We start from the raw sequence: 13,285 nt of genomic DNA, 5'->3' as shown, positions 1-13,285 counted from the left end.
CAAGCTTTTCCTCTTTAGGCACCTATTGTTGACACCAGACAATCATGAGCAGTGAAACGAAGCAGCTGATCCAATATTGCCTGTTTTCAAGTTCAGCTAATTCAGCATAGCCAGTGTGAAAGCTCAGCTTCTCATGGGCATTGCTCAATGAATCCCAATATTCTGCTGGCAGGACTGGCTGACGATTTCATCATAACTGGAATTATGATTAATCTGACCAACGGTGGCACGGTGGTTCAGTGGTTAGCACTGCTGCCTGATGGCGCCAGGAACCTGAGTTCGATTCCAGCCTTTGGGTGATTGTTTGTTTGTGTGGGGTTTGCGCATTCTCCCCGTGTCTGTATGGGTTCCTCCAGGTGCTCCCGTTTCCTCCCACAGTCCAGAGATGTGCAGATTAAGTGGATTGGCCATGCTAAATTGTCCATAGTATCCAGGGATGAGTAAATTAAGTGGATTAGTCATGGAAAACACAGGGATAGGGGGATGGGTCTGAGTGGGATGCTCTTTGGAGGGTCACTGTGGACTTGATGGGCCGAATGGCCCGCTTCCACGTTGTAGGGATTCTGTGACTATGATATATCTCAAATTCGTTGTAATTGCAATACTTCATACCATCCAACAATTACCCTCATGTTCCATACACTCACTGTTGTTGAGATATTTTGACGGTCTCTCACCTTCTCACTCTTTTGGTTTCTGTATCTTTTGGCATTTTATATGAAAGACTCTGTGAATGTTAAATTGACCAAGTACAATATCTAGAGTTGCCAAAGCACTGTTTACCTGATGTTGTACCTCGAAGAGAATTCACTGTTGGATCCTGTACACAGCAAGCTGTAGTGTGGGGATCTGATTTAGTGATCTTCACCAGGAGCATGGGATATCAGTAAACAGTGAGCAGTTTGGTGAGGGAAAGTGCCCAGGACCAATTTGTTGTTTGTTGCTCACTGCAGTTTCATCTTCCCAAGGATAACCTGTTTTATTTTTCCCCTTATTTTCTCCTCCTCATTAAACCGCTGTCCTGATAGGAGGAACTGGAAACAAACTTGGAATTGATCCAGACCTACCGGCTGCATATTTCCCAGGACATCAACCAGGAGAACCTTCACCTCTTTGTCAACTCATACAACAGGTAGAGACCGTTTTATGTAAGGTTGTTCGATCTAGGCTTGGATTTAGCCCTGGAGCGATGCTATTGTTTTTAAAAAGTATACTAAAACGCTGACTAGGAAGGATGAATTTAACCCTTTATCTCGTCTTAGACCAGACGAGATTCAGGTCCCTTTGTTTAAACATTTGTGTGCATGGGAGATATACATAAGAAGAAAATAGTGTTCAGCTCAAATCTTTATGATAAGAACAAAGGTTTTCACACAATTTTACAGATGCAAATTTCCAATCGAAAATTCCTGTGAATAATAATACTATCCAGCTACATCATTACATATTCACACACACCCAGCTGCCGTAGGTACTTTGACATTACAGAGAAACCAATACTGTTTATTTAACCCCACAGTCTACATTACACTAAGGTGGAGGTGACAGCCTAGTAGTAGGATCCAGAGACCCAGATAGTGTTCGGGGGACCCAGTTCAAATGCCGCAAGGGCAGATGGCAGAATTTGAATTTACTTTAGACCATCAATTCCAGACTTTTAATGCTTGTAAATCCATTGCTGACTGAGGGAAAACCTATCTGGTTCAGTCATGTCCATTAGGGAATGGAACTTCCATCCTTACTTGGCCTGGCCTACATGTGACTCCAGACCCACAGCAATGTGGTTGACTCTTAACTGCCCTCTGGGTAATTAGGGATGGGCAATAAATGCTGCCAGCGATGCCCTCATCCCATGAATGGATGAAAGAAAAGTCAATAAATTGTAATTCTCACTATTAACCTATTCCTTGCGAAGAAGCACAATACATTTTAATGCTTAAATTATGTCTTCCCTGTTAATAAAATTATTCAGAAAGTTGATGAGACAAGCAAAGCAACAAAACCTGGATGTCATCTCAAATCTGTGTGCTGAATTCCCAATCTCAGTCTGGATAATGCCTTTACAATACCCAGGACAAAATTAACTGGGGTTTCTACTCCTGAACACTGGTACAACACCCTGCTGGAAGGTTCTATATTTAGATTTTTAGGGTGTGAATGCAGTTTGATCTCTGCCTGTGCTGCCCCCCATACTCGAACAGTTCCTTGACTCCCATTACCATCTTTCAAGTCAGGATCAGACAAGTGAGGTGCAGTGTTTCCAATTCTGGAAAAGAAAGTACTGCCTTTGAAAAATGAGGGGGTAAAGGATTCACGAGTCTATCAAAACATTATATATGCCATCTGTTGTATGTGCACATGGTACAGAAAGATCTGCTTCTACTGAAGCATAGTTTGGGATGAATGCAAGCAGTGATTTCTTGCCAAGATGAGGATGGGCTGCCTTTGCAAATTCGGAGCTACTTGACTAATTTGTAGTGTGCTGAGGTGGGAGGGACATTCAGGATGTCTGCAGAAAATTAGGCATTAGAAAAAGAAAGCTGGGTGGCTTGGCCATGCTAAATTGCCCGTAGAATTCAGGGACGTTTAGGTTAGGTTGGTTTATAGATGGATGGGTCTGGGTGGGATGTTATGTGGGTCAGTGTGGACTTGTTGGGCTGAAGGGCCAGTTTCCACACTGTAGGGATTCTATGATTCTATGAAAATTTGAACATTTATTCACACATGCATGGGAAATGTATATGTCAACAAAATAGTGTCTAGCTCAAATCTCCAATACAAGAACAAAGCTTTTACAGACGACAAGCTTCTGGTTGACTATTCCTACAAATGTTACCATGCAACCATTCATTCAGTGAAGTACAAAAGTAGATTTGAGGATTATGCAACAAAATTTGAGGGAATTTCACATCCACCCTACACTGAATTTTGATAAAGACTAGAATAGATATTGTGTGGTGTGGGGTTTTACTCCACACAGAGCTGGTCTCATGAACTTATTTGCCTGAGGAGCTAACTACATTCCAAACGCATGGGGAGCTGAAGAATAAACTCTTTCTGACCCGCTCAACTTGCAGATGTAGCTCCTTCTGGAAGAGCAGGAAGGTGGAGTGTATCTTGTTTCAGAAATACTGAAAGTAGAGCTGTCCTTCTGTGTTATCCCTGGACCTGTAATTCCCTACACAGGAGATATTTCTAGTCTCAGAATAAAATGTGTGTGCGTCTGAAGTCAGCTATTTGGGAGGAAGGCTTGTGGGGAGTGGATTCCTCTTGCTAGAATCATTGAATATTTGCAGAATTGAGGTAGTGGTGTTAGATCGGGTTGGACAAAGTCAGAAGTCACATGACACCAGGTTATGGTCCAACAGGGTTTATTTGAAATCACAAGCTTCAGAGTGCAGTTCCTTCACCAGTTGAAGTGAACACTCCCATGTACATCTCCCGTGCATTTTGTGAACTTCACCTGACAATGGAGCAGCGCTGTGAAAGCTGGTAATTTCAAATAAACCTGTTGGACTGTAACCTGGTGTCATGTGACTTCTGACTCAGCAGAATAGAGGACAACCAATATTTTGTTGGGGTAAGGAGTTACGTGGAGTGTAGGAGACTTGTACTGACTGTCCCACCTTGGCAGCTGGCAGAATTTAATTTCAAATTTTGAAATTTAGCGTCAGTAATGGGGAATATTAATCTATTATTGATTTATTGAAACCCAACTAATTCACTGATGTCCTTTCGGGATGGAAATCAGCCAGGTTGGCATCCAGACCCACAGCTGTGTGATTGACAGTTAACTGCCACCAAGCCACTCTATTCAAGGACAGTTAAGGATAGGCTACAGATGCTAGCCTTGTCGGCAACGGCCACATCCCATGAAGCAACAAAGAAAACAAAAACTGGTTTTCTGATTCTAATGTGGCATCCATCTCCACATTGGTGAACGCAACAAAATTTATTACATGGATGGAAGGACTTAGAGGGGGCACCGAGCCAAAGTATTGGTTATTTTCTCCTCTGGTCCTGATCAATAACCTGAGGCAATGCTCTCAGTTCAGTTGGTTTTCTTTGCAATGTGATGATACAGAGAGACTCAGAGACTTGCTCTGTAGATCCACGTAATGGTGGAAACTTGGGACTCTAGTTACATTTAATATGGAAAAATGAACAAGGAAGTGTTGACCTAGCAGTTTACAATGACAAGTGAATCACAAAGCACGGCCAAAAACTGTAACAAGGCATAGGATTTGGTAAACTTTTTACAGAGTTTGGAAAAGATGTACAAGGATGGGGGGGGGGGGTCTAGGCCCGAAACATCAGCTTTTGTGCTCCTGAGATGCTGCTTAGCCTGCTGTGTTCATCCAGCTCCACACTTTGTTATCTTGTACGACGATGTTGCCAGGGTTGGATGGCTTGACCTATAGGGAGAGGTTGAATAGACTGGGACTATTTTCTCCCAGGCATTGGAGGTTGAGGACTGACCTTATAGAAGTTTTATTCAATTATGAGGGATGCATATAGGGTGAATAGTCAAAGTCTTTTCCTCAGGATAGGGAAGCCCAAAACTAGAGGACATAGGTTTATGATGAGAGGGAAAGATTTGGTAGGGACCTAAGGGGCAATTTTTTCATGCAGAGGCTGATGCATATATGTAATGTGTTGGCAGAGGAAGTGGTGGAGGCTGGTACAATTACAACATTTAAAAGGCATCTGAATGGGTACATGAATGGGAAAGGTTTCGAGGGATATGGGCCAAATGCTGGCAAATGGAACTAGATTAATTTAGGTTATTTCGTTGGCATGGACATGTTGGACTGAAGGGTCTGTGTCCATGCTGTATAACCCTATGGCTCTATAGCAGGAATTGCGCTATTTTATGAATTTTTTAAAAATCTGTTTATTTAAAAATTTTTGTAAAAAGCAAGAACAGAAATTGCTGGAGAAAGGTCTGGCAGCACCTGTGGGGAGAAGACCATGTTAACATTTTGAGTCTGGTGACCCTTCTTGGTTCTGAGAAGGCATGACTGAACTCTAAGCATTTACTGTTTTCTGTCTACAAATGCTGCTGAATTCCCGCCGTAATTTCTGTTTATGTGCATTTCAGATTTCTAGCATCCGCGGTTCTTTATTTTATGATAATGACGTACTTCTCCTCCACATTTACAGTCGTCGAGATCTGGAGATTGAACGACCCATCCTTGGTGTCAATGAAACAACTGTTAAAACTCTTCAGTGAGTAACTGTTAATTATAGAAATTAAATGTGTACAGTGGAGAGTAGCTAATTATTCATTGACATCGTGTCCTTTTAAAGTTGCAACGTCTGAGGGGCTATTAATTTGTCTAACATTTGATCAAAATAGTATAGACAGATATTTATCAGCCCTGGAAGTGGATTGTAAAGTTAGGATTTTTACATTTTATAATGCCTCACTTTGCAAGTAAATCTAAATTTGCATGAAGCTTGACTTCTGGTCTGCTGTTTCACAATCTGGCTGGAGAGAAATTTGGTAGCAATCGCCATTAGCAAAAACTTATATTAAGTTATTCCAGTCAATTAAACTTGGAGTCTCAGATATACCCACTGCAAGCACAGTCTTGGCTTGAAAGATGCTGTTTTTCTTCAAATTTCTCCCTCAATCAGTTGTTGATTTTTTTTTTCTGCTGTGTAATTAAATCTTGGAGACCTTTTATGCATGATACTGAGGTGCCAACTTCACAACTTTCATGGTATCTCTGCAATTCCACTCAGAATAACCTGTACACTCTGAAGAAGAAAAATCAGGAATTCTAATATCTTCTGTTTCATCCCAATTGTTCCTTTGTAACGTTAAGTCTAGGACTAGGAGTCTGGCCGATGTGGATAATGTGGTATCACAACTTTGCCTAACTATTTTTGTTGTCATTATCTACCTAAGCTTGGGTATTATTCTGCTGTTGTTTCGGATCAAATTTGTTACACTGGAGTTTGGACATTTTTCAGTTTTCTGGTTCCACTTGGCAGATTTTGTGCTCTGTATGGTTAAACCCTATGCTACTGACCCAGCAAGCAAGGAGACTTACATAATTTATCAGCAGATCTGCTCTGTGTGACAGTGGATGTGTGAGAAGAACATGTTATGGCACAGGAGGGAGGCCACTCGGCCCAAACACCCTGCGCCAGCTCGTTAAATGGGTACCATGCCAATCTCCTGCTTCTTCCCCATATCCTGACACATTAGCTTAACCCTATACTCATCCAATGGCCACTTGAATGCCTCAGTTGAACCACCAGTGATTTTCGTCCTTTCTTGTTTTGGCTTTTACTAGTATATAAATAAGTGACTGACTGTAAACAAACATATTCAGTCCCAGGGCTTTGTGATATAGCTGGTAGTGACCCTACCTCTGGTTCAGAAGACCAGGATTCAAGTCCCACCTGATGATCACAATGCTGTGACATAAGATGAACAAATAGGTTGATTTAAAATAAACATATTCAGCCCTGTGTTTGTCATTGAAATAATTGTTATCTTTGCCCAGCGTACATAAACAGAAACACTGTTCATCAGATTGGCTGCATAATGGCAGATTTTAACTTTAGGATTGAATGATCCTTCTTAGTGGTTAGGCTGTCCATTTCCTCCACTGCAGCACAGTGCAACTCAGCCTACCTCGCAGTCACTTACTACCAAGCCCCTCCACCACACCTTACTCATCTTGATCCCAACACTCTCCCATACCTGACTTTTGCTGGCCTCCTGAATTCTATTATCCACAAGTGCCAATGCATTCCAGAGCTCTGCTGTCTGCCTCCTATCCTGTGCTAAATCTTGTTCCTCTAAAATCCCTGTTGTCATTGGCCTCCATTGGTTCCCTGTTCCCCACTGTGTTAAAATTGAGATGTTTCTTCTCCCTCCCTGATGTTTAGCCTCTTCAACTGCCATCTCTTATTCATTTCGTGTTATTCTTCTAATTCTGAATTTCAATAGTATCAGTCCTCTTCCTCCAACTTTGGTAGTTGAACATTCGACCCTCTTGGCCTCCCATGTTTCAAGGTCTTCTTTGTAAACACAATGTTGCATGTTGCCCGATTGTGTGTTGGGACATTTCCGCCATATCAAAGGCTTATAGGAGCTTGGTTTATTTTTTAGTGTGATTTGTTTTTTTATAAATGAGCAAAACAGGATTTGTTAGACTAGCGCCAGCTCCCAATCCTCCCCTTGTGGAGCATTCATAACAATACAAGTCATTAGGAGACAAAACACATTTAGGAAACACAAACTCATAAACAGCAATGCTTATGAAAGTAGCTCCTGAGACCAGTTTGCCAGACACACTGACAGCTGTGTGTATGTGCTTTACCATTTCTGATGGTTGCTGGCTAATATTTATGCGATAACATTATGTTGGCAGACAAGCTGTCAGTGTCTCAGTCAATTTCCAACCCATTTAGGCTAAATCTTCCCAGGTTTCTGCATAGATGTCTTATAACGTTGCTTTAATAAAGCACTGAAATGTTCTGAGATAACAAGGTGTGGAGCTGGATGAACACAGTAGGCCGAGCAGCATCTTACGAGCAGGAAAGCTCGGGCCTAGACCCTTCATCAGAAATGGGGGAGGAACTGTCTATTCAACTTAACTTGAAATAAATAGGGAGAGAGGAGCAGGCAGATTGAAGATGGATTGAGGAAAAGATAGGTGGGGAAGAGACAGACAGGTCAAAGAGGCGGGGATGATGCCAGTAAAGGTGAGTGTAGGTGGGGAGGTAGGCAGGGGATAGGTCAGCCCACAGAGGACGGACAGGTCAAGGGGGCGGGATGAGGTTAGCAGGTAGGAAATGGGGATGGGTGAGAGGAAGAACAGGTTTGGGAGGCAGGGATGAGCTGGGCTGGTTTTGGGATGCAGTGGGGGGAGAGGAGACTTTGAAGCTTGTGAAATCCACATTGATGGCATTGGGCTGCAGGGTTCCCAAGCAGAATGAGTTGCTGTTCCTGCAACCTTTGGCTGGCATTGTTGTGCCAGGAGGTCCAGGATGGACATGTCGTCTAAGGAATGGGAGGGGAAGATGAAATGGCTTACGACTGGGAGGTGCAGCTGTTTATTGTGAACCGAGTGTAAGTGCTCTGCAAAGTGGTCCCCAAGCCTCCGCTTGGTTTCGCAGAGGCGTCCCTGCCTCTTTAACTTGTCTGTCTCCTCTCCACCTATCTTCTCCTCTATCCATCTTCGATCCTCCTCTCTCTCTATTTATTTCAGAACTCTCTTCCCCTCCCCCATTTCTGATGAAGGGTCTAGGCCTGAAACGTCAGCTTTCCTGCTCCTCTGATGCTGCTTGGCCTGCTGTGTTCATCCAGCTCCACACCTTGTTATCTCGGATTCTCCAGCATCTGCAGTTCCTAATATCACTGAAATGTTCCCACTGACTCTTCGCTGTCAAATTGGGGAATTCCCATCACCCCTTATTCCAGTATCAGTGATTTCTTTGTTTTCCTTGTGTTTTGCACAAATATCTTTAGCCTCAACTAAACTTACAATATCTCTCAATTTTAACATCCCAATATTGGCTACAATATTCAGATCCATCAAGATGGTGTGTGGAGTGCAACTGATCTCCAGCCTGGAGCGAGTGCAGGCCCATGGCTAGAGAAGAGCTGTAACGTTGGGTGTTTAACTTATTTCTTTAGTTTTTGACTCTTTACCTAAGATGGCGCTGAGAATTGTTTTCACTGTACTCCTGTATCTCTGTTACTTGAGTACACATGACAATAAAACCTCGTTCTAATTCTAATTCCTTCTGTTTTCTCTCAGGTGTCCTGCTTTGCTGGTTGTTGGTGATACGTCTCCTGCAGTGGAGGCAGTGGTGGGTGTATCAACAGCTCATTTAGTCATTGCTTAATGTTCTGATCAGATGTTTTTACTGATTAACCTAGAGAATCTTTTGGGTTGCTTATTACCATTCCCTCCCTTTTCAGCAAGCTGGCTGGCCTGAGAGAGTTTGTTCCTTGCTGTAATTTGTTTTGTTACTTTAAACATCAGAATACTCACACACAAGCCACTGTAACATGGCCAAGGATTTAGTGAGACACCACGTTAGATAATATGGTATGTGTGCTCAGCTACGTCACACTGCACAATTCCACAATAGCGGAAGGGTCTAGGCCCGAAACGTCAGCTTTTGTGCTCCTGAGATGCTGCTTGGCCCGCTGTGTTCATCCAGATTCACACTTTGTTACATTGCCATGGATTGTTAACAACTTTTACACCTTTGATCCCTGCTTTCTGCGCTTACACTCAAAGTACGTCAAAGATAGATGGAATGACAGAATCCCTACAGTGTGGAAGCAGGCCATTCAGTCCATCCTGTCCACACCGACCCTCCAAGGGGCATCCCACCTAGACCCACTCCTCCCTACCCTATTCCTGTGACTGTGCATTTCCCATGGCTAATCCACCTAGCCTGCATATCTCTGGACATCATGGACAATTCTCATGGCCGATCTGCTCCAGCTTCCTCCCACAGTTCAAAGATGTGTGGGCTAGGGGGATTAGCCATGCTGAATTGCCTCATAGTGTTCTGGAATGTGTGGAATAGGTGGGGTCTAGGGTGATGGCCTGGATGGGATGCTCTGAGGGTTGGTATGGACTTGGGCCAAAGGGCCTGTTTCCACACTACGAATTCACTGTACGAATCCACTTAACCTGCACTACTGTGGACTGTGGGAAGAAGCTGGAGCACCCAGAGGAAACCCACACAGACACGGGGAGAATGTGCAAAGTCCACACAGCCTGAGGGTGGAATCGAACCAGGGTCCCTAGTGCTGCGAGGCAGCAGTGCTAACCTCTGAGCGACTGTGCCACCCAAGATAAGTGACATCAGAGTAACAGTATGAAGTCAGTAAAATATATTAAACTCCTCTGATCACTCTTATGAGAGTTATGTTGCTCTCGCAAGCGTCATGGTTCTAGTTTTCTTGCAGACTTTCAGAGTTTGGTTGACTTTCTTTCTCATGGAACAGTTCCAGCTTCATGATAGAAAGGATGTAGAAGCACTGGAGGAAGTACAAAGAGGATAAAAGATAATAACAGAACCAAGAGGATATAAATATTGGGAAAGACTCAGCACACTCCTTTGAAAAGTGCAGTTAAAGAACAGACCTGATGAAGTGAAGTCGCCTTGTAAAATTTTGTTAGGGTCAACATAAGGAATACATTTCCACATTTTCTTTCACAGACTGTGGTCATTCTTTTGCAAATCTAACATTACCCCAAATTTCCCTTGAACTGAACATTTTCTTGGGCAGTTAAGAGTTAACCACACTGCGAAGTATCTGTAGGCCAGACCAAGTAAGGATGACCAATTTCCTTCCCCGTGGCACATTAATGAACCAGATGGGGTTTTACAGCTATTGATGGTAGGTGTCACTATCATCATTATCAGACATTAGCTGTCAATTCCATATTTACTGATTCAATTTAAATCCTACCAGCTACAGTAATGGGGTTTGAACCAGTGATTCCAGGGCTTGGGTCCTTGGGTCAGTAGCCTAGTGATATTACTACTTAGCCACTGTCTAACAACTTATGTTTTAAAAGCAGTTACAGTGGAAGGGGAGAGATAGTGGGACCTGCTGATGCTGGAGAATCTGAGATAACAAGGTGTGGAGCTGGATGAACACAGCAGGCCAAGCAGCATCAGAGGAGCAGGAAGGCTGACGTTTCGTGTCTAGACCCTTCTTCAGAAATGGAGTGGAAGGGGTTAGGATGTTGGGGGAGAAATAAAACAAAAGGAGAGAGCTAGTATAAGTTGGAGAATAGAGCTGAATGATGCAGTGTAGGTAAAAACAAAACTAAATTAGTAAATGGTAACAGCAGAATTAGATGTGCATTTGAAGAAAATGGATATGATGAAGAGATGCCTTTGGTGCACTTTTTATTATGAAGGTTTAAAGCTATGTCAGCCTCATTTTCACTGGAGCAAAGTATCTATTATGACAGTATAGGTTTTGGAACAGAGAATATTCAAGTCTGTAACAAACAGGGCAGTTTGGTAAGTGGCATTCATGGGACTATATCCCTATTGGAGGATGTACAGCATACCCTCTGCTAATCAATTGTGATGTCTCAGGTGCAACTTCAGGTCACAGTTGCTAACCTTGTTCCTGATTTTTCTATCACATTTTAGGTGGAGTGTAATTCTAGGCTAAACCCAACCAACACAACACTGCTCAAGGTGAGATTTCCCTGAAGCCCTAGGGCTTTCTTCTCCGTGTTCGGTGTATTAAAGCATTACATAAATGTAAAAGAGTCAAAAATAAGTGAATTCAACAGGATCTTTCTCTAATGAGCATACTTCGACAAGCAGCAGCAAGTTTCATTTTGGCTGATCAGTATTCAATTCTATCATGTAAGCCCGCGTGGTGAATATCCCCATCCCTGACTTAATGGCTCAGGAAACATCAATGAGGAAGATGTTGAGGGCGTTCTTGGGGCTTGCATCACTGAGCAATTTCTGTGGAAATGTGCTTTGCCAAGCTTTCTGTACATCAGGTAGGATTTGAGTGACAGAGCCATAACAGCGCGGAAACGGACCCTGAGATAACGGGAACTGCGGATGCTGGAGAATCCAAGATAATGAAATGTGAGGCTGGATGAACACAGCAGGCCCAGCAGCATCTCAGGAGCACAAAAGCTGATGTTTCGGGCCTAGACCCATCAGAGCTGATGAAGGGTCTAGGCCCAAACGTCAGCTTTTGTGCTCCTGAGATGCTGCTGGGCCTGCTGTGTTCATCCAGCCTCACATTTTATTATCTTGGAAACGGACCCTTCAGTCCATGCCAAACATAATCCCAAGCTAAACAATTCCCACTGCCTGCTCCTGTCCCATTATCCCTCCAAACTTTTCCTATTCATGAACATTTCCAAATGTCTTTTTAAACCTTGTAATTGTGCCCACATCCACCACTTCTTCAGGAAGATCATTCCACACATGAACCACTGGAGTTTTCCATCGACCCAACTTCTTGTTGGCATAGTGAATTGAGTGAAATTAGTGAATTAATCCAGAATAGTAATGCAGTAGGTGAAACTTAGACAGTTTGCCTCTGGTTCCACGTGCTTCCTTTACATTTCTTTAAGTCCTGCAGTAAGATTGTTGAATTGCCATGCAACTGGAATATTGTTGATCATTAAGTGATGAGACAGTAATACACAACAGCAGGGAATGCAGACCGTTCAAATACTGGTTCTGTTTTGCTTTTGATCTGCTGAAAAGGCCAGAATCTGGTTGCACTTATACAGTAATGTATCTTCCCTTTATTGGCAGATGGCTGATTGTGGAGGACTTCCGCAGGTTGTTCAAGTAAGTAGTTAATCCTGGCTCTTTCTATGAGTGTACTTGTCTACCTCCTCTGGACTTGTTCATTGAAATCAGATTCTAAATTGCCTGGGATGAACATTTCTGATCGTGGATCACTTGGGATGGACATCTGGAATTTGTTTGTAGGTTCTGGTATTTGTTTCCCACACCACTGCTGAACAGGAATAAGTAAAAGTAAAGTGACCATAGTCCTTCAGGACTATAGTCTGGTCTCTCATTTGAGAGATAGACAACTGGTAGTGGTTTCACACAGCATCACCTTGCCTCAGGAGAGGAAATTAAGAGGGTGAATTCTTCATGGTGACCTCAGCTGATATGGCAATTGAAAGTGGCATCATTAACCTCTCAACAGTTATACCTCAATGTTTGAAAGTAAGGCAGTTCGAGATATTGAACACAAATCAGTGCAGCTTGGTGTGTCCCATCCTTTATTGAAAACAATATTTCATTTCAAACATTTGATTTTTCTTTCAATTTCTTATCCATCAATTTGTTTTGCTTTGCTCTTGACAAGTGTAATCCCATCTGATGGGATGCAGTTATTCCTCCTGTTTTTCCCCATGTGAATAATAATTAGAGATGGGTTAATGAGATTGATTAAAATTTAGTCACACCTTGCCTGATGTCAGTGATGGGTTCCTCCTAGAGAGCCATATCACAAGCTGGGTCCTGCCCTTTGATCTACACATCCCTGTGGCTGGGCTCAGAGTGGCAGACACCCTAAATCTCAATGAGGAAGGTTCGGCGGAATAGAAGGAAAGAGGGGGGAAAGAAACCAAATCATAACAGGAATGTCTCCCAAACATAGGGTTGAACTACACAAGAGAATGTGAATTCCTCTTTTAGAAAAAGCATTGTGACCAAAGTATGTTTTCACTTGCCTCTGCATTGAGAACTCTACTGAAACGTTGGTGACTTCTTCATCCATGCCTGG

The 13,285-nt window shown here is 42.9% G+C and overlaps 1 protein-coding gene across 3 annotated transcripts in view; it reads left to right on the top strand.

Annotated features, from left to right (window-relative positions):
• LOC125461262 (protein NDRG3-like) overlaps nt 1-13,285 on the top strand; it is a 129,732-nt gene that overhangs the window by 86,733 nt on the left and 29,714 nt on the right. For all 3 annotated transcript variants that reach the window (XM_059652743.1, XM_048549813.2, XM_048549814.2), the window contains exons 10-14: nt 1,029-1,132; nt 5,164-5,229; nt 8,784-8,835; nt 11,158-11,205; nt 12,298-12,333. In XM_059652743.1, the coding sequence (XP_059508726.1) occupies nt 1,029-1,132; nt 5,164-5,229; nt 8,784-8,835; nt 11,158-11,205; nt 12,298-12,333 (306 nt within the window). The remainder of the gene's footprint in view (nt 1-1,028; nt 1,133-5,163; nt 5,230-8,783; nt 8,836-11,157; nt 11,206-12,297; nt 12,334-13,285) is intronic.

The sequence above is a fragment of the Stegostoma tigrinum genome, chromosome 19, assembly GCF_030684315.1.
Source record: "Stegostoma tigrinum isolate sSteTig4 chromosome 19, sSteTig4.hap1, whole genome shotgun sequence".
NCBI classification, from domain to species: domain Eukaryota; kingdom Metazoa; phylum Chordata; class Chondrichthyes; order Orectolobiformes; family Stegostomatidae; genus Stegostoma; species Stegostoma tigrinum.
Note: the sequence above shows the minus strand (reverse complement) of the source record. Positions and strands in the feature narration are given on the sequence as shown.